General features: G+C 39.1%; 1 protein-coding gene across 2 annotated transcripts; it reads right to left on the bottom strand.

The window, feature by feature from the left end:
- Positions 1–1,474: 1,474 nt before the first annotated feature.
- On the bottom strand, positions 1,475–19,229 carry stk40 (serine/threonine kinase 40). 2 transcript variants are annotated; one of them, XM_058394326.1, is made up of 11 exons: positions 18,993–19,229; positions 15,749–15,872; positions 15,323–15,408; positions 14,715–14,858; positions 13,278–13,499; positions 13,113–13,165; positions 9,014–9,129; positions 6,977–7,121; positions 6,218–6,337; positions 5,058–5,142; positions 1,475–4,970 (listed from the first exon to the last, which is right to left on the bottom strand). In XM_058394326.1, the coding sequence occupies exons 2-11, from the start codon at positions 15,864–15,866 to the stop codon at positions 4,752–4,754; spliced, it is 1,308 nt and encodes a 435-aa protein (XP_058250309.1). In that variant the 5' UTR covers positions 15,867–15,872; positions 18,993–19,229; the 3' UTR covers positions 1,475–4,751. The 2 variants fall into 2 exon arrangements, with proteins under 2 accessions (XP_058250309.1, XP_058250319.1); XM_058394336.1 differs by lacking the exon at positions 18,993–19,229 and adding an exon at positions 16,033–16,152.
- Positions 19,230–21,797: the final 2,568 nt, after the last annotated feature.

Raw genomic sequence — 21,797 nt, 5'->3', positions numbered from 1 at the left:
ACATATAGTTGAAGTTTGAGTGACTTAAAACTTTTCCAGCTGAATTTTCTCAAATCAGACTGCGAGCCAGGGCACTGGGGTCGCCCATTTCAGCAACTCACAATAGATTACCAAGCCGCAAAAAAAAAAAGAAAAAAAAATGTTGTAAATTTGTTAAACTGAATAACAGGATATAATGTCACTGAGAGATATTGCTGATCTCCGTCTTGAACACACAGTGAGTTGATGAAGGGGAAATGAGTAGAGCACGAACTTCATTCTGGAAAGTCTGCAAGAAATCACAGCAGCAACTCCACCCAAACCTAGCCTCCTCCCAAGGATTTTAGGAAATAAGAGTAACTTCAAGGAATTTAATATGAATAATGCTACAAGTAATGATTGCATTGCAAAAATGCTGAATGTTAATTTAATTACATATTTTTTGCTAGAGATTTAATTACTTATTAATGTTATATTGTTTGCAAATGTTGTTCCCAAACTGTTTGGGAAACAGAACCTGTCCTCCTGGAGTATTGGTACTTAACACTGAGGAAAGGGCCTTCACTTGCCTATACCCCCAATGCCGGCTCAGGCTTTCCAGAGGAAGCATGTGCTCAGAGGTCTTCCAACACACTGCTCACTAAAGTGTAATAAACTCCACAGCTGGACCATTACCTACAGCTCATAACTCTTCATGTTCAATCATACAAAGGTATAATGTGAAGCCTTCTCAGTACACTCCAGTTTTAAGTGAATTGTGTTTTCAGTCATCAGTGCTTTTGCCACTGCTATGTACATTGAAGTAAGTATTTGCACCCTTGAAGAAATTTTTTTTATTTAAAGAAAATGATTTCCAAATGATTGGCACCTCTACAATGAAATAGCTAACAAGGGTGGAGAACACTTGTAAAATGATCCTGCACTCCTCAGTACAGGACCTTTTTGTCTCCTTTGTATTATTAGATTTTTCTATTCTTAGTTTCTTGCTTCAATTTGATTTTATGTTTCTGTATCCATTTGTGTTGGGAATTATTAGCACACCGATATAAACACTTTACAATTTAACGACCATACATTTTTGTACATTTTACATCATACATTTGTGGCTCTTGAGGACACCAACAAAATGATTTTCCTATGACAAAGGGCGGACATCCTGCTTGTATGATCAACAAGCATGTCCTGGAGATGCACTCTGACTTCATCCTGTGTGACATTAAAATTCCACTAGAGGGCACCGCAAAGACTTAGCTCACTGGCTCACACAAAGCTGCAACAACTTTAATGGTCATTTACATTATCTAACTGAAATGGTCTACTCCCAACACACCCTAAATGTGAATTTATGACAAATTTGACCCTGTCAAGCTTTTACATTGCTATATCTTACCATAACTGTTGTCAAAGATAGCACTGTACAAACTTCCTCAAATACATTTGCCTGCATGCTGCTAATAAAAAACACATTGTCAGCCAGATAAAATCAACAAGCCAGGATGTTCCATATCAAATTTATTGCTGACATGCATGTAGAGATTTTATGAAGTACAAAAATATGTCATTTATACAAATTTGTTTTATCTGTACAATTACCCAGTTTCTTCTGTGACATCTATCCAAACAAGCAGCTTACAACACCGAACATTTAGGCTGTTAACTAATTTCACCATCGTCTCATTTTACACCATTTTCCAGTTAGCGGACATGTTTATGACAGGACAAGAAAAAAAAAAAAAAAATTCATACCTTTAAACTAAAATTACTGACTAATAAATTCTCCCATTTAGCGCCACTGAGATGAATCTTCTGGGGTTTTTTAGTGTATTTTTAACTGGATACCAAATGCAATTTATTTTTAAAAACACCTACAGCCACACCCAAATGTTCTGGCAACCTAAATGCAGAGATCATGTGGCACATCCTGCAAGTCCGAGTCATGCATTTCTTAACATATGAAACAGTATAGCTGAACAACATAAATGCATCATGCTGCAAATACACAGCTTGGCTTTGTGATGCCAAGGGTGCTACAAGGAAAAAATAAAATAAAATAAAATGCAGGGAGTGGGTTCTGTTAAGACACGTACATGGGGCATTCAACAACAATTATGGTCTAAGTTAAGGTATTGACTACACAACCACTCCACCAAGTCACATTGTAAACCCACAGATTTGTGGTAAGATGATGGAGCTGGGGGTCACTACACTGCGTTTCCTTAATGTTTTATAGATGCAGTGATTTAAATTTAGTGGGGACTTACACATGCCCCTTTACTGCCACCCACAGAAGTCTTCTGTGCCACCCAGAGAAGTCATCTACAATACTGCAATATATTTAAAAAAAAAAAAAAAAAATATTCACATTGAAGTGGGAGCACACTAATGCTTTCAATAGTGGAAGGCAAAATTACTTTGATAAATACTCCTCATGTCGATGCCTTGGTGTAACTCTTGATGGCAGCCTACTCGTATAGCTACATCAGGATAATGTTTGCACACTGGCCGTGTGAGCGTGTTGTATTAAACTTGCAGGATAAACTCTAAATAATTCCTTATTGTCATAATGTGCTATAATTTCATTTGTCTAAAAATAGAGCTATGCAAAGTCAGTCTTATTAATGTAGCTTAATAAACCATCAGGATTCTGGCAACATTTACTCAGACAAAAAAAAAAGGGTTATTTAAAAAAAAAAAAGGAGAAGAAGAAGCTGTCACTGTGGATTATTTGGGGGGGAAAAAAAAAAAAAAGATCACAGCACTAATTTAGAACTGGATTATGTGATGATCTCATGTTACTTCACGCCTTACAAAGACAGAGGCAGTGTTCAAAATAATAGAATTTTAAAGCAAGATCATTTGTACACAGTGAATAAATAAAATTGAACACCCAAAAAAATGAAACCCAAGCAAAGCTAAACAGTTTCACTCATGCTTTCTGTCTCGTTTTGCGCTTTAAAAACCGAGCGCACAAAACAAAGAAAAACAGATTACGTTCGAGAAGCTCAGAGGCCTACAGTACTGGATTACATTTCCCCCCTAATATTAGTGAACCAGGCAGGCCTTCACAAGCTATGTCACAGGTAGAAAGGCTGATGCAAGACAACCACCTGTTTACTAAAATATACTAGACCACCGAAAGGTACAAAATCACCACTCACTGTTGAAGTCTGAATCTAAGGCAAGATATTCTGTGGCAATGATTTATACAAGTAGCTTAGATTGGATTGGTGAACAGTCTGACAAGATTGTAAGTATTTATATCCTATGACTTTCTCAAAGGTGATTAGGAAAACAAAAATATGATCAATGTATCAAGAGAACTGCACTCAATCTTTATATACATGATGGATGAAGACAATGGCACTAAAAGTGAATGATGGGTATTAGGGTATGTTATATGCCTAGGTTTTAGTGGCCAGTCCCCAGTACAATGACCAGAAGGGCAGCCAAGGTTTTGGCTTAATACGGTGTGGCAGAAAAGGAGTGCTGGCTTGTTTTCAAAAGGTCAGCTCAAGATGTTGGCTGTTGGTCACCACAGGGGTTGGGAAGAGATTAAAGCTTGCACTTCTGGAGCTTAATGGGGCTTAAACTTCCGCATGATTGCAGCCTCAGCCATCCTTCTTCTGACAGCTTTATAACATCTCTGGTTGCTCTACGGCCACAGTTAATGATAAGCAAATCATAAGAACGAAACCTAGAAGGCATGTGCTTTAAATTTCAGGAAATCATGTGTAAGACAAAATTTCTATATGGACAGGGGTGTGCATTTTTTTTTAAAAAAAAAAGAAGAAAAAAAAAGCTTTGGGACCACTGCAGACTGCACCTTTAGCTGATAAGGGAAGAATATCGTACCTCATGGGGCAGCAGGTTGCAAAGCAGGAGCTTTTGGGACTATTCTTGGCATCTAGATTTAGAGCTGTACATTGCTAGCTGCCTGTCAAATACCCCATCAAGCAAGGAATTCCTACAGAGTTCTTGTGTTACAAAATAATTTATGAAGTGATGCAAACAAGAATTAACTAATAAAAATGGCATGGAGGGGGGGGATGTTCTTAAAATGCTACCTTTCTAACAGGAGAGGAGAGCCAAGCTTATTCATATTATGGAGATAATTTTATCGCTGGTTTTGACATGCCAGAATGCTGAAATAATAACAATAATAATAATAATAATAATAATAATAATAATAATAATAAACAACAACAACAACAACAAATGATAATGCTCTTCACCTGTGCTTGTGGTCATATCCCCACATTTGGATACCTGTTTTTCAAAACTATTGAGAGCACAGTTCTAAACGGACCGAGAGACAGAAACAGAGACGTTAAGAGGTAGATTAGCAATTGTGGATGCAAATGGAACCCAGTATGGATGGGTGTGGTTGACTGAAGGACTGAGGAACACATGGAGGGATGACAACTGGGGTCAGGGGATCTGAGCTGTTCCCCTTGGAAAGTGCTGAGAGTAGAAAAGGAGAATGAGAGGTGCGAGTTATGTGTGCGTGTGTCCGCACCCATTTGCTACATGATTCAGTTCCTGTATTGCTGCTAATGTCTGTATGGCAGAGTGAGAGGGAGTGGGGTACGGCAGGGGCTCAGAACCCATTCGTCTTGTGTGTTGCTCAAACCAGAGTCACCTTCTTTAACCAGTGAGAGGAGCAGATGAGAGAACTGTCCAGCATGCTGCATCTCCTCACCCAAATGCTCTTTAAAGCAACCACACGCACACATGAACCCGGCTGCATGGCACAGCCTGTGCACAGTGATCCTCTACTTCCTGAGGAAGCGCTGGGCCAGTATGGCTGCGTCCAGAGGGCTGACAGGCTGAGCATCATGACCCAGGCGCCTCACCGGTGGCACACTGCCAAACTGCCTCTTGGTCAGGAAGCTCTTGGCCTCATGGATAGTGTTCTTCTCCTCAGCTAGCAGCAGCTGCTGGCGCATGTAGTTCTCAAACTCATACTGTGACGACTCTTCCGTTACCTTCACCTGAACAACAAAGAGAAGATTATGTCACAATGAAGTTATTCACAGATCACAACAGATCCGACACCAAGTAGCCAACAAGGCACTGACCTCCTGTAGATGCTCGGGTTGGTTGAGCTGGTCATCGATGTCCGGTACTACCTGCAGTGGTCCGCTCATGGATGATACAGAATGCCTGCAAAACATGTCCAAAGAAACACAGGATATATTTTGTTGCTCTTGGTAGGCTCAGGGATGAAAATATAGCAGTTACAAAGAAATTAATAAATCTCACGCTGTCCATGTGGTATTAAGATGACTTTACACCAGCTTTGTCAGCAGAATTACGTTAAATTTGATTTAAACTGCCTTTGTCATCTTTAAGTCACACTGGAAATGCAAATTCCACAAGGAGAGATTGAATGCCCTCATTTTCTGCAAATGACTCAAGAATAAATTCTTCCTAATGGCATTTTGTCTTATTTCTTCCTATTGCTGTGATTCATGTTAAAGACACACACCAGCTGCCTTTTTCTTGACATCATGTGCACGTGTTAAAAACACCACTGAGTCACTGGCTAAACTGAATCAGTGGTGGGGGTCACCAACAGAAAGGCACTTGTTATTTATTTGCTGGTAGAACTATATAGGTGTGTGCATTTTGGTCTTCACTCTTTGACGCACACAATAAGGGAGTCCATTAAATCCTGAGAATTGATCGTGAATTTATAAAGCCTGCTGTCTTTATGCCCTCATAAAAGACTAAATAAAGCTCCAAGCTCAAATGAAGAACATGTTGCAAGCAGTGTCAACTGAAATGCTTGAACTGCACCATAATTAAATATACATTGCTTTCATTTTCAATATCTGGAAATGATCTTTATTGGATGTGAAATGGGTCTTACTCAACACTGAATGTCAAAATGTACTTCCAGTTTCTAGGAACTGCATTCAGGAAACAATACAACCCTACATAAAATGTTGAACTAATACCACTCCCTTGGGGAAAATGAGCCCCACAGTTGCATGTGCATCAGCTTTGCAAAGTGTTATGTAATACTCAGTGGTCTAGACTCACTAGTCTTGGACAGATAAGCTAACTAGTGTAAGCATCAAGTCTAAAGACAATCTAAATGACTATATGCTTATATTCAACATTACGCTTCTAATAATATTTTCATTAAAGTCATTAGAGTTACTCTTTAATAGAGGCACTGTAAAAGTAGAGGATATCAGTAGGGAACATGGCAGCTAGGAGTCGTGAAACTCACCAGGAGGCAATAATGCCACTGAGAGACTCGAGCACTTCTGCTGCAGTCAGCCTCTGCTGGGGATCCAGCACCAACAGTTTACGGATCAAACACACTGTGCTTTCCGACACACGGCCGTCCCTGCACGAGAGCAAATATACATCAGCAACAAATTAAATTCAACACACTAGACTGAATATATATTGCTTCATTATCAAGACATTTTGATAGAGGCTAGCGGCTGAAATGTGTTTATGACAAATTATGACTTTTTTTTTTCCTGAATAAGTATTCAAAAAGGAATATAAAACTGTTTCCACAAACAAGCGGCCTTCATTTAGAATTTCCTAGAAGCAGCCAACCCATCAGACTAGATGTGACTAAGAAAATCCACCTGGATGGAGCTCCCTCAAAAAGCTGGTAGACACAGCTTCATCAGGATCACGGTTCAGACATCAAAATAGTTGTTATAAGCATGCCAACCAGATTCACTGAGATCACATTTTCCCCATTCTGGTGTTTGACGTGAACATCAATTTAAGCTCTTGACCTGTATCTGTTTGATTTTATGCATTGTGCTGCTGTCATATGACTGGCAGGTTAGGTAACTTGAAGGAACAGATGTGTAGGTGTTTTTAATATAGTGGTTGGTCAGTATGTTACTCATACTTTGTTTTGCCTGTGCAGGGATAAAGATTTAAATAAAGGGGGGAAAAAAAAAAATCCTGTGGTTTTGAGATCAGCAGAACAGGAGTTAAATAGCATGTGTGTAGCACTCACTCTGGGATGGAGTACTCAGCAGCCTTGATCTTGCGAAAAAGCTCTTGAGGTATGCTGTCGTAAAAGGGGAACTGGCCATACAGCATGGTGAACAGAACCACACCGAGAGCCCACATATCACTTGGCTTCCCACGGTATGGACGACCTGCAACAGAGCATTCAACACTGTTAGGTCTCAGAGACAGGAATAACCACTGGATGTACAAAAAGGTTTATTATAGTAGTAGTTCACTACAAGGCTCAGAATTTACTCAAGGAAATTACCAAACTGCTAAACTCCACCTGCCAGGACTGGAATACGGTGCCTCTACAATATAATTGTTTTATACTACAAAACACCCTCTGCATACTGCCCTATATTCATGAACTGTGCATTCAAGACATGAGTCAATGCAACAGTGATTAAAATGTGTGTTGGTGTACTGCACATAATACAAATGACCACAAAAGTTACAAAAGCAAGAAGGATGTCCTGTTTATGACCAGCAGAAACACATGAGTCACCGCTAATGACAGCTCCAGTATCATCACCATCACCATATCCTGTACGCAAGTTACATGTTTACACTAGAGCTTGATGGTGTCTCTGCTTGCAATATATGCTCAGCTGTACTGCTTTACTCCATGCATGTTAAAGCAAAAGTAAAACCAATAGAATAAAAAAGGAGACGCACTAAACCAAGATATGGGGGGGGGGGGAGTAAAAGACAGAAAGAAAGAAAATGGAAAATGGACAGCAAGAAAAAGAGGAGGAAGCAGGAGGAGTTTCCCCTCAGGATGACTCATTGCGGTGACTCATTCAGGCAGTGCTTCATTGTTTTTTAGTCACGTTCTGCTGATCTACAAGCCCTTTGTTTTCATGTGAACAGAGAAGTGCAAACAAATGCTGAACCATTTACTCCAACTGACAATACTACAGTAAATTGCATCTAGAAGCTACCGATAAACAGAAGTGGGAAATAGTGATTGGTTAGCTTAGTGATCGTCAGAGCTAAGAGGAAGGTGGCATTCTTGCAAAATTTCAAGTAAAACCTAAACGCTACACAAACCTGGCTAAATTCAATTCATTTTTAACAGCAACCATCACAGCCAGTCAGGAGACACGACTCTGCAATTATTTCTTTAATTTTTAAACTTAACATAAATGTAGTAAATTTGATAGTTAACAGGAGGTTTGACTGGTTAATTGAATTAAAAGGATTTAAACTAAAACAAATATTATAAATATGTCTCTAATGACCTCCAGTTTTAATAAATGCATTCCGATGATAAAAAGTTTCAGGAACAAAAAGCACTATAGCTCCATTAATTAGCCAAAATTGTCTCAATCACTCATTTTAGTAACTGCTTCAACATGAGGTCATGGAGTAAGTATCCAGGGTCTATCCTGGGAACACTTGCTGTGAGGTGGGAATACACCCTGCTTCAGACACCACTGCATAACAGAGTACCACGTGCACACACATTTACACAGTCACACACTCGAGAACAGGATTTATTTATTGCTATATTACATATGCTTATATCCAGCATCACAATAGACACAGGACTCACAGGAATGAGCAGTAAACCAGTGGCACACCATACAACCATGATCTACCTGGGAAAACCATAACCCTATGCCATGCTGTCATTCCTGGCATGATTAGTGCATATGTGGGGAGGGTTTGATTATATCGATAATGTGGAGTGTGACGTGTAAAAGCTAAAAATAATTAACCCTTGATCCCTATAAAACCCTAGGTAAACATTGTGTTTTACACTTTACCTAGCGTTAACAATTAATCCTGAGTATTTAGCTTTGTAACACAAAGGGCATTATAGGGCTTTTCACACTGGTGTCTGTTGCTAATCATCTACCCATAACATTATAACATGGCATTGTTTCACACTGTACACGTCTGGCCACAGAATACGCGGTTAACACTGTAAAAGCAGTGCTAACCCTGCTTCAAAACCCCAGGTAAAAGACAGTGCTGCATCTTCATTAAGTGCGAAATGTCTCGCAAACACATATTTGCATGCACAGCTTCTTACCACTTAGGACATCTGGGCTAATGTAGGCTGGGCTGCCTCTCTGGTCCTTCAGTAGATCCTCTTCACTCACCAAATGCTTGCCCAGGCAGAAGTTGGTGATTGTGATCCGGTGAGTCCTGCAACACACACACACTTTAATTTCAGCTGGTTCACAGTCAGTGCTTATATTTAAAGCTGTGTACTGCAATGTTTAGAGCGCTCTGCTGTCTGTAGAGCAAACCGAATTTGGAATGAGAGATCACATATTTTACATGAGTTGCCTTTTGAGGAAAAAGGGCAAGGTGAGTAGCACTGTTCAAGTTAATTTCCAGGCCAGAAAATTTTTACCAGAAGCTTGAACCCTTTTCTTTGCATGCCAATAAGTAGAATCACTTTTCATAAGACATCACAAAAAATTTGACTGGTAAAACATAAAACAGGAAGTATAAAGCAATAAACCATAAAGCCAAAACAGCAAGGGGGGAAAAAAGAAAAACAGGGATAGAATCTACTCATGCGCGCACATATAGAGCAATGCTACCCGCCGTTGCTAGATGAGCCCTCAATGTATCTGTACGAACATGTTTGGTATTTGTGTCCGTGTCATCACGACTAAACTGACGTGGGTGGCAGAAATCCACAGTGCGAGTGAAGGAGAACTGTAATAGCCTGTCTTTATACAGAACAGAACTAAACATGACAGCACACACATAAGCAGCCCTTTGACAAACAAGTGAGTCAACCTGTGGCTTAGCACAAATACTCAGATGACTACCCTTCACAGTATCACAGCAGAGGGATGTGATCGGGGCCATTTCAACTGCATGCATGCAAAAAACATGCTTGCACAAAAACCAGTGCACACCAAGTTAAGCCACAGGGAAAATTTGCTCCCTGTGTACAGCTTTCCCAAAAGCACAGTCATCGTAGCTTGTGATGGCAAAGCTTTATTCAGAGCTCTGTTCCCTCAGTCACATCCTCTTCCTTAGCTTCCCCAAATCTCTCTCACTTTCACACCCTGACTATGACTCACATGCACAGAGCTACTCTGAGGACACTTACAGAAGCATTTTCCTTGGGACTGCCTCTCACTAATTTAAAGACAAAGTCAGGTTCTAGAGCACAAACCCACATGCTTGTGGTGCCTGATAGTCCACACTATGCTACAACATTACACTTGTACCATCTTCACTGTGGTCATCTTCTGTTTTGCTGATATTTAATCCACACTGCGTTTTTGGCCGGATTCCCCTTGTCCCATTCAAAATCTGGGGTTTGTGACTTGTTCACCTTTCTCTCTGTGAGTAGTTGCCAAACCTCTGCGGCATGTTTGATATTCTTTGTGATGAATCTTGTAGTGTGAGCAACTGAGAAACAGTCAGTGAGAGTTCAAGGAAAATCAAATTAAAGCTTTATATCCAGTTAATCATCCATCTATTTGTGTTGGAAAGAAAGACACACTGTAAAAACATAATATTGCTTTAATAAAAAAAAAAACAACGAATGGTTGTTTGGAACAGTGTTAATAAACACAAGGTGATTCCTGGCAGCACACATTCTACCCATAAACAGCTCAACTTATTCACTATATATACAGCTCTCTTAATAATCACTGTCTGCAGTCCCCCTACCAATCCATTCCTCTTTTTTTTTCATCCAAACAAAACAGTGACAAAGTCAGGTTAACATGATAGACAGCTCTGGAGTTTATTTTTGTGAAAAAGACTACTCAGCATGCTCTGCTCATAAAAGTCCCTCAGGACACTTTACTTTTTTCCTTTAATTTTTTTTCCCATACTGATGATATCCCTTCCTCTACCTGCGACTAATAACAGACTCACTGATGAGAAAAGCGCAAATATTTTTATGTGAAGAAATATTTGGCCTTCAGCTGAGAACCGACATGGTATCTTTACGCTATAAGGAATGCCTTCGCTGAAGAAACACGAAGCCAGGTTCCTATTTAAATCAAAGAAAGACAAAACACAAAGGTTTCATTGTCCAGAAAATAATGTGTCTGTGCCTAATGCAAGCTGATTTGAAAGTTTAAACAAATACCTCAACAACAAGTTTAAACAAAGTGATGAAGCACAGGAGTAGACACAACTGTAGAAAACAATGGCTCTCACAAATCCCCCCCCCAAAACCTGCCATTTGCAAGGTGAAAGAAATACTTAAAAAGTTCACTCCAACAGTGTGGTCTCTTTGTATTAACAGCCTTAAGGACCCCCAGTGACAAGGCAAAGTGTGTGTGCTCAGCAGGCCATGAGAGGGTGAAAGCAGCTGCTTGAGGAGTGTGAGTAAATGGACATCACAGTAGGAAGCCATACTTCACACAGTGACCCCAAACATCACTTGTTAACCTCTTGCTTAAACCTCATGCATAGTGTCAACAGCTGTATTTTTTGGGTCATATGATCTTCATCCACTACAATCATTTCTATTTAAAAAAAAAAAATAATAATAATAAAATATATATAATAAATAAATTTTATTTATATATATATATATATATATATATATATATATATATATATATATATATATATATATATATATATATATATATATATATATATATATATATATATATATTTTTTTTTTTTTTTTTTTTGTGAATATATAGGGAATTATATGTGAACTTATAGGGAGCATAGAAAGATCAACTCATTCAGATTGAAAAACTTTGGAATAAACATGATAGCTTAAAGCACATCATATTTGTCTTCTGAAAGAAAAGCTACTATTTTCAAAGGGGAACCATAAGGCTTGGTCTTGCTTCAAATTATTCTACAATTAGCTGCCATGAATTCAGTTTATCCACATCTATTCCATCAAACATATTCAAGGGAAAAATGACTCAACTTGGTCAACTCAATTGCATCAGCAAGTTTCTTTTACATGAAATTTCAAAAATCTCTTGAAGAATCCCTTACATGGCTCAGGCCAAATCCAAACAAGCTCCTTTTAGGTTTGCTTTTGCAATCAACAGAAGGAACAGGTTGAAGAGATGAAAGGGTATGTGGAAAAACTGCAGAGGGGAGAGATGTGCCAGAGTGACGTCTGTGTGCTCATGTGTGTGACTCAGCTCTGAGTTATGGATTCTTTGGCAGTGTTCTGTATTGTCTCCAGCTGGGACAGAGTGTTCTGCTCTCCAGCTCCACTGAGCCAGGCAGAGTCACTTTAATCACCACAGGAGACATGCAAGCGTGTGTGTGTGTGTGTGTGTGTGTGTGTGTGTGGAGAGAATGAAATGAATGGCGCTTCATGTGTTTCTTCTGAGTGGTCTAATTAATTTAGTCTTGCTGACAATTCAGCACGTGGTTAAGTGCAACAAGTACAATTAATTTTATAGAAATTGTATATTTATTTATTTTTTATCAAGTACAAAAACATTCAATTTATCTTTTGATAAAACTTCACACAAGGTCTGAAAATCAGGCCTGACCATCCATGGAGAGAGAGTCACAGCTGATAAGCTGGCATTGAGAAGAGACACACTTGTCAGACTCACATGGTACAGCAGAGTGTGTTCCAAGTTTAGACTAGTAGTGGGAGTTTCATTTGGACCCAGCCTGGCCTCAAATATCACATGCAATCATATGTGAAACTGCCACAGAATGGGATTTTCAGGTTTTTTGTTTTTAGTGTATACCTTATTAAATTAATCCCTTTCCAAAATAAACACATGAGATAATCTGTTAATCAATTTCCTGTTCTTATTCAGGAGAAAGAGAAAAAAAAAAGTTTATATAAATATAATAATAAAATAAACAAATAAATCTTGCAAACTACTCAGTGTCTGGAAAAGCCTTTAAAGTCAAAATGTTTGAATCATGCAGAGTCCATAAGCTTCATTTCACTAAACAACCATTTCCAGATCACTTCCAGAGAACACATCACAGACAAGTCACACACTGCCTTATCTTCACTAGAATAGACTCCCAATTTCCAACCACAGAACTAATACACGCCTTTATTCTTATGAGCTCAGAGCAGGTTGACAAGGCCAGGCATCTCTCTGCTGAATAAGAATCTGCTTCAAGTCTGCCCAAAGGCCAAAATCTTTCAGCTCAACAAAGAAGCTAATAGGAGAAAGGAATCAGCAGGGAAGCCTTACCTTTTGTTAAGCACCATGTTTCCAAGCTTCAAGTCTCGGTGCACAATGTTCTTCTGCAGACAGAAACAAGTAAAACAAATTAGAAACATTGATACAGATAATACTTTAATTGTGAAAATGCAAAGCCAGGAATTTAATAAATCACACCAACAAGCTAATGCTCACCTTATGCAGAGCCTCAACCACTCGAACTACATCACAGAAGATGACAATGGCCTCACGCTCACTGAGTCTCTTCTCCTTGATGACGTAGTGTTGCAAGTTAATGAGGTCCACTGTTTTGTCACTGAAGTCATGAGCACACAGGCAGTCCAGCACTAGACAGATTCGCTTCTTCCTACGTGCTCTACCGGCCTCCATATCCTCCACAATCTCACAGGAGCGATCCTGACAACCAAAGAAAATTTTACAGTAAATGAATAGGAAAACAATGCTCAAAATCTTTGATTTTTCCAAATAATTGAGGAACCTGAGCCGATATTAAAGCCTGACATTAAATAAATGTCTTATGGTTTTCTGTAGACAGCTAGTATAAAATTCATATGAAATGTTTGACATATGCTGATGTAGGGCTTTACAATGTGTTGCGCATGAGCAAATTGGTTTCAGAAGTGGGCACTGAAGGGGAAAAATCTTGCATAAAAGAGGTTTCTGCTGATTAAGGAATTAATCAACAAATGACTAAATGAGGAGTTTCTACATGTTGGCTGTTGCACAGCTACTGAGAATAATGCAGCATAAATTACATGCCAGCAGATAAACACAGATACTTTCAACTCTACAGCAGCAGACAGCCACCACTGTTTTAGTCCTGAAGCAGAGCCTCATACACAAGCTCGAGATATCGTTTAACCCACTGCTGTTGGGTTCACTGAGAACATCACACAGCTATCAGCATGCTGATTTTAGTAAAACACCAGGATTTGTAAAATGTGAAAAGGCAAGGGGTAGGACATCTGTTTCATAGCTTCAATTTGGTATGCTTTAGTTTTAATATATAATAATGGGCATTACTACATGACCCTGATTTCTGGAGGAGGGGGTAAAAAAAAAAGAAAAAAAAAAAAAGAAAAAAAGAAGAAGAAACAGTTAAATAGCCCTAAAAGGGTTGACATATGGCTGGACATTGATTGTTAACATGAATGGGCTGGCTCTGCAGACCTAGAGGTCAGCCATAGACTAGAAGCCCAGTGGACAGGAATCATATTAACTTCGATCAATAAATAATGTATGAATGGCACACACAGCTAAGCAGCACATCTGCAAAGCCTTGCTTTGAAAGGAGAAGAGTAGCAGAAGCAATGGCAGCAACGCTGATGAGTGAGTGGGAAAAGAATGCCTGGCTTAAACAGAAACTAAACTAACTGATGAGTCATATTGAGTGCTGTGGAGAGAAATGTTCCTGTCAATGTAATGTTTACATTACAAACAACACAGGAGGAGCCTGAACAGGACTTTCTGGAACAAACCAAATCCAATCTCAACAGCTGCAAAAAGGAAACTTTGATATATGGCATAGCAAGTTAGAAACAGATTCCTAACAAAGCTCTGCCATTAAAGCAATAATTGCAGGTATGTGCCTTGCATTTGTTTTGACTATACCTGAAAAAGGCCATGGTGATGCACCACTCCATCCTGATTGTGCAGTAGAGACAGCAGCGAGTACTCTGTGTGCAGCAGCATCTTTCCTTGCCGTTCCTCCTGCGTCTCTCCAGAGGAGTCTGCACGTTCCTCTAGGGTCAAAATCTAATGGGTCAGAGCACAGAGGTAATCACCTCAATAGATCATATTGTGAAGAATCCACAGGTTCTCAACACCCTTATCATCAAAGTTGTGAAATCTTGACCGTGATCAAGACAGACTGATAAAATCTTTAGTCACGCAGCGTTAGCATGGACAATATCTAAGAGATAAAAGGCTCCTGGGAGAATAATGGGGTTAAAAGGTTCACTTAGAGCAGTGTCTCTACAGGCTTCTTGACTCGTTATCTAATAGCACCCCATAAAGTAAGTGAATTGCTGGTGATGGTCAAATCTCAACATTAGATCAGGCAAATCTCTTGTAGGTGGTCATAAATGAGGTCTATTTAGAAGGTCAAAAGGTTCATGCCTCCTATGAAACTAAAGCACCGGTAACTTTGGGAATCTCACTGCACCCACAAGCATCACATACAGGAAGAGGTTACGTGTTAAATTAATTAGATAACTCACTTTTAGCTGGTAGAAATCATCTGTTCCATCTCTCCTGGCCAGACACTGCACTATGCTCTGCACAGGAGAGTTTCCCAGCCGAGGCCCTATTAGCAGAGAGAGGTGGAGTGGCTTTAACAGCTGGTATTGGATCAAAAGGTACAGTTTATACAGTGGTCTGCAATTTCTGTCCGGCTCAAATGAAAACTTATACTGGACGTCTTATAAGGCTTATTAAAATGCTGTTATTTCTAATAAATATTACACATGAAGTGCATTTAAAAATCATATTGTAAAAGAACACCTTGTTAGACTTAGAAATAAAGTTTCAGGTGATCGCACAAAAAATTCCTGCCATTTTATTTTTATCCCTCAGTGTCCATCTTACCTTCACTAACACGCAGACATAAAACTGAACTTTTCACTCAAGACCCTCAGGTCTCTTACCTAAGACAAAGGGTCCAGCTCTTTTAGCATTGTTGCCAGATATCCCAGGACAAAGGAGCTTGCTTGCCCTGCCGGATGATTCCCCTGCCCCTCTCTCTGCAACACGGCGTCTAGACATTCTGATCTGTAAAGACAAAAGAAGCAGATAAGCAAAAAAAAAAAAATCACGTCAAATAGGTCAGATTACTATACGTACAGAAAAACTAACAAATGTTTAAAATCTACAAAACAGACAGAAAATAGTAAATAACAGCAGGGCTGGAGCTGAGACCGTAAGCACCTACATAGTACTGTAGTAAGCAGAACCCTGACAGAGGGAACCTGGCTCACCACATTCCATATAAGAAAGAAAACATTCAGTACAGTGCTACTGAGGACTTCCAGTAGACTGGCAGCAAAGGGTGAGTCACCAGCAGGAAAAAAGACATTTATGTGGGGGATGGGATTTGGCTTCAGTGAGAGATAACCCCTCCCCACCACTTTACGACAATCACAAGATCTGCCAACAGCGGTGGCCCTGAATGAATGGCAGGCCATCACAGGTCCATTTGCATCAACAGAGAATGGCTGCTGGGGTGAAATCTCCTGAGGAGACTGCAGCAAAACAATGGGAATAAATGCATGAGTTCTACTGTGGACATTTAAATTTCAGTGAGACTGCGAGCATGCACAGACCAATGGAAAAACACTTCTACAAAAATAGACTATGGCTTTATGATGGATCACTGTTTCCCTTTGAGCAGAAACCCTTTACTGCTCGTTCCTCTCGTACTAAGTGTATTAATAAACATGGGTGGCACAAAAATACAAACGAGACTGTAGAATTCAGTACCGGTCAAGTAACTTTAATTTCACAAACATTTCAAAACTGGTTGGCTTTAAGATTCAGACAGTTTTAAATGAAAATAAAATTAAAAAAAAAAAAATCTAGGGTCATATACCATATCAGGGGAAGTTTGTCCATTTGTCTTGTCGAGAAACTAGTTTCTATAATTTGCTGAAACTCTCTCCCTAGTTCCTGTAAGGAGGAAGTGCATGCCTAATATTAAAGTATGACTCATAAGAGCAACTGCATGGTTCCCACTTCCCAAAGACTAGCCAGAAATAATAATATTAAAAAAAAAAAAAAAAAAGTTAGATACATATACTAATGTGACACGTCAAAAGCTTGAAAACTTGTCCATTCAAGACAAATCTCAAAACAATTCATTTCAGAATAGGACAAGCAACATAACAGAGACAGCCTCGGGCCATCAGCCTAAGTGAAAAGTTAAATGAACCGGACTCTCATTATATTTATATTTAGTTGTACCACAGCACTGTTGATTTCTCAAATCTAGTTCATTCATCAGCACCTGGCAGCAGTATTGGCTGTAAATCAAATCACATGGTATATAAATGCTCAGAGGGACTTTTACAGCAAACGACCTACAAAATCTAATGATAGGCTAGTAATAAATGGGCAAGCATCATACAAAATAAAACATACATTAAACTATCTATTGTATTTTAACATTATGGAAGGAGTCCAAGTTCTCTGCCATAGGAGAACCTTTATGGCAAACTTTGCATGTTATTGTTCCTGGTAAATTGACCATTTGTGGATTTTTTATTTTTATTTTTTTTTAGAGGGAATAAGAGTTTCGTGACAGGCCTCTGATGTAATGTAAGCAAGAACAGGAACTAACTTGTCTCGCAATAGTGAAACAGTTTTAAATGGTTAAAAGTACATGCTGATCAGTAATAAACCGACATATTATTGCTGTATTTACTGTAGTACAAGAGGAATAAAACACTTATAGCAAAACAATCGGGTTCATTTTAGGGCACATCAAACCATTCACCAGAGGATGCTTTTTTCCATAACATGGCACATCTTGTTTTATTCTTTACTTAACATTCAGTTAGCACATAATTAGGTATTCACGCGTTCATATTTTATAGCTCTAAAGAAGAGGCATGAGAAAAAATAAACCCTAAAAGCCAGTCCTGAGCAGTGTACTCAGCTCGTCTGGGACTGGGAGTAGGAGTTCAGTTGGCTGCTATTGTACATAAATTCTCAGTTTCATCATCACGGATGCCTGTCTAGCTCCAGACTGCTGACAATGCGACAGACATGGTCACATGGACATCACCCGTGAAGATATTTCAATTGACAGTTTTGCACAATGAACCCATGTTCACGCTTTATCTCGCAGTGTTTTTGGACGCTTTTGTAGGTCACGTATGCAGACAACGTAGATTACAAACAAGTCCAAAGAGATGATGTTTCTCAGGGTATTCTCAGCGCGTTTGGTTTAGAGGTCAACATTTCAGTCTGCGTATTCAGTCTGGTGGCTTTAATAGTGTTAGCGTTAGTATCTGTGTGAAATGATGTCACTGGTGTGTGTGTGGTGTGTACACCGCTTTGTAAACACATGCCACCCTCATTAGCCAGGGAGCTAAATTTAAAGCCACGAGTTTCAGCCATATGTGTGGAATTACAGCACCACAATTTACCAAGGGATCTGCGCTCGTTCTTTAAAAAAAATAAAGTTTTCTAGAGAAGTTTTAACGAAACAAAAAGCCAGAGCATCGTATACATAACCCACTGTACTATACAGCAGCTAACACCCCAGCAACAAACTGTAGCTGAATTCGTGGCTCACATTAACGTGTTCAATACGACCGGGAATTCGCACACATCTCTTACAGTTCACTCGGTCAAGTCTCCCCTGCTGTGCAAGACTTGCTAATGATGGTCACTGGAAGCGTTAGCACTTGGAGATTAGGAGCAGCTCGGTCACAGGAAGACAGGAACAGCTCAGTCAGTTGATTACAGTGATATATCGCTGACCTCGACTCGGATTTGAGATCAGCTAGTCAAATGTTAGCTTGCGTCTACATGTAAAACTGCTCAATTCACGTGGGAGAGAATGCAGTTTGTTTCTGTAGTCCGTTAAAGTGGCGTCGGTGCGTTTTATAGCCACATACAGCTAACATTTCCAGCTGATACTTTTTTTTTTTTCTCAGCTAACTTAAACGAAGCTATGTTTCCCGAGGACAAAGCTAATATCTCTGTTTAGCTCTGGACAATACGACTTCAAACAATGTATATTTCTGTAAACTCAATGAAGTACCTGCTAGCCGGACGCGACGAATTAGATATTTGTGTAGCTTTCTAGCTAACCAGCGAGTGTTAGCTCGGCTCTTTAACGCAAAGCTTGGTCCACTGACTCGACTCAAGGGCCATTTAATAACTCACCTCTAGCTAAAAACCGCCGGGGGGAATATCCTGTGTTGTCTACACAAACGCCGACATCTTTGTCCGAGTCTTTGCCGAGGAGCGGTGCACTGACAGTTCCTCCACACCACAAAACACTCTGTCTTTCAAAATGCACGGTTTTTTTTTCACAGCATTACCGAAACTGGTAATCAGGAAAAGCCTTCTTGGGACTGCTGATCACATCTTTCCATAGCAGCACCACCTGACAACGGAAATGACGCACGTAGGATAAGCGACAGTGCAGCTCAGCCAATAAAGGCAGAAAGCCCGCCCCTTCTCAATGTAGCCAATGACATGCCTTGTCCTGCAGCCGAAAAAACATTCCTCTCGATCCAATTGTTGAATATTTCTTGTAGAGTCATTCTCTTTAGAGGTTAAGATCTAAAAGACTAAATCTCTTTCTGGACCAAATTATTATTGTTTTTTTTTTTTTTTTTTTTTTTAGGCTAGCGTGTATTCTGTGTGATTTCATTCAAGAAATGAGCAGATTATATTAGAATAGATGGAAATAGAAATAGAAAACAAATATACAGCTCTGGAAATAAAATAAGAGACCCCTGCCCAATCTGAACCCTATTGAAAACCTCTGGAATGTCATCAAGAGGAGGATGGATGGTCACAAACCATCAAGCAAAGCTGAGCTGTTTGCTTTTTTGCAAAAAGAGTGATATAAAGTTCCCCAACAGCAATGGTGAAGAGCATGGAGCCAAAACACATGAAAATACTGATTTCGTAATGTTATTTAGCCAAAGCATTGACATAATTTGTTTACAAATTATTAGCATTTTGTTTTATTTGAGTTATTAAAGCTCTGCAAATACTGCATGATCTTGGGTTATTTTGATGTGTTGTAAGAAAAAAAAGCATAAGAAACTGATTATTTTGCAGTGGTCTCATATTTTTCCAGAGCTATATATATATATATATATATATATATATATATATATATATATATATACTGACCAGCTGACCAGCTACGGATTTCCAAAACACGAGGCAAGCTGGTCAAATTTATTTTATAATTATTTAATTTATGTATTTTTTTAAAAATTAACCTCTGAATTATTGCTCTTCAATTAACATCATATTCCTGTTGTTTCAAAGAAAATAACCTAACAGTAAGGCAGTCTGATAACCTCATGCATTTATAGATCAAGTAATTAGGAAGTTTAAAAATAACTTACCAGGCAGTGCTGTTGCAGTGGGTCAATCCAAGATGGACTTTCAGCAGGATTAATTGAATCACAGTTTAATTTTATGTTCTGTAGTCTGCTACATTGAAACAGCCAGAAAAGCAGATTAAGTTGCTGTGGAGACTTAAAGACTAGCAGCTTTACATCTATGCTACCTTATCCTTATTCTTTCATGCACAAGACCTAGGAGAGGTGCTATTTTAGTGTCTCCTCACTAAGCCCACCTACACCAGCAGCTTCAGTTTAGAGTGGGCAGCTTGTCAACATACAAGTCTTTCTTTCATAGCTGGTTTCATTTTCCTGCCTTGACTCAGCGCAGCTCTTGCATTTAGCAGTATGAAACTCGTTATCGGCCCAGTGGCTTAAAATTGGACGACCTACAGGTTTCTGGTTGGAAAATGAGTGAATCATGTTTTGCAAGTAGGCTACCCTTAAAAAGGGGAAGACACTTTTCAGAAAATCAAAAGATAAGATAATGCATAGTAGTAAACGTGTAAATTAAATTGTTAGAATAAAACACAGCAATTTCCTCCAGCAGTTTCCTCCCACATCCCAACACATACCAGTAGGTGGATTGGCTAAACTGTCCATAGTTTTCAGCATAGGCTCTGGATCCATCATCTCCAAAATAACAGTTAACCAACAACAGTACAAATATAAGCATTCAATAGCAAAGTTATTGTCTCTGGCAAACTATATACATTCATATTTCATACTACACGTTTTGGCATTCTTTCATTTACCCATAACTGAAATTGAGAGCATGTGATTGTGGTATTTGTTTTAAGATGTCACGGGGCAGCGTGCTTTGCCGCTAGTCATGATTTAAAGTGCTGGATTGTGCAGAAATTAAAAGTGGATAAGAATGAAATGAACAATAGGTACTCAATAAAGTAAACAGAAACGTAGAAATGGAGATGTGTCCATTGATGTCAAGGGTTTCTAAAAGTGAGTACTGAAAATTGTTGCACATGCATATGTTTAAGAAGAACAAATGGGCACCCAGATTGGAGTTCTCACTGGGAATGAGTGTGACTGTGATTCATTCATTCATGTGTAGGAGCAGAATGTCTCTCCCACGACTATACAAATGAATAGAGGAGTTTCAGAATTGCTTATTAGAAAATGTCATCAAAAGCCTTACTGTGTTGGCTGTGTGGGTGAACGAGAGACAGGGTGGGCAGCGGGACGTGATGACTAGTCTGAATCTTTAGCCAATGATCAGTGTGCACTGCAAAAAGGAGCAGACTGTCTGTTACTCAATGTGTGACAGGATTATCAAGAAAAAAAGAAAAAGGAAAAAACACACTTTCTTGCTGTTAGCAAACCAAGTTGCTAAATACTGTAACTGATATTAGCAGTTTCACAGTCTGTCAGTGTGCCATGCATAAATTTCTGGTGCACCCATGTAAAAAGAAAGAATTTTCTGACAGGCAGTTATAGGCAATGTTCTAGTACTAAAAGTCATTTCTGTTTTGTATATAATAGATAGACTCAAAAAAATACAGAGGACATAATAGCAATAATAGATAACAGATGCAAGAGTGTCAATATTGTAAAGATCTTAAAATCAGATTCTGGGATTCAAGTC

This window comes from Hemibagrus wyckioides, linkage group LG01, assembly GCF_019097595.1.
Source record: "Hemibagrus wyckioides isolate EC202008001 linkage group LG01, SWU_Hwy_1.0, whole genome shotgun sequence".
In the NCBI taxonomy this organism is placed as follows: Eukaryota; Metazoa; Chordata; class Actinopteri; order Siluriformes; family Bagridae; genus Hemibagrus; species Hemibagrus wyckioides.
Note: the sequence above shows the minus strand (reverse complement) of the source record. Positions and strands in the feature narration are given on the sequence as shown.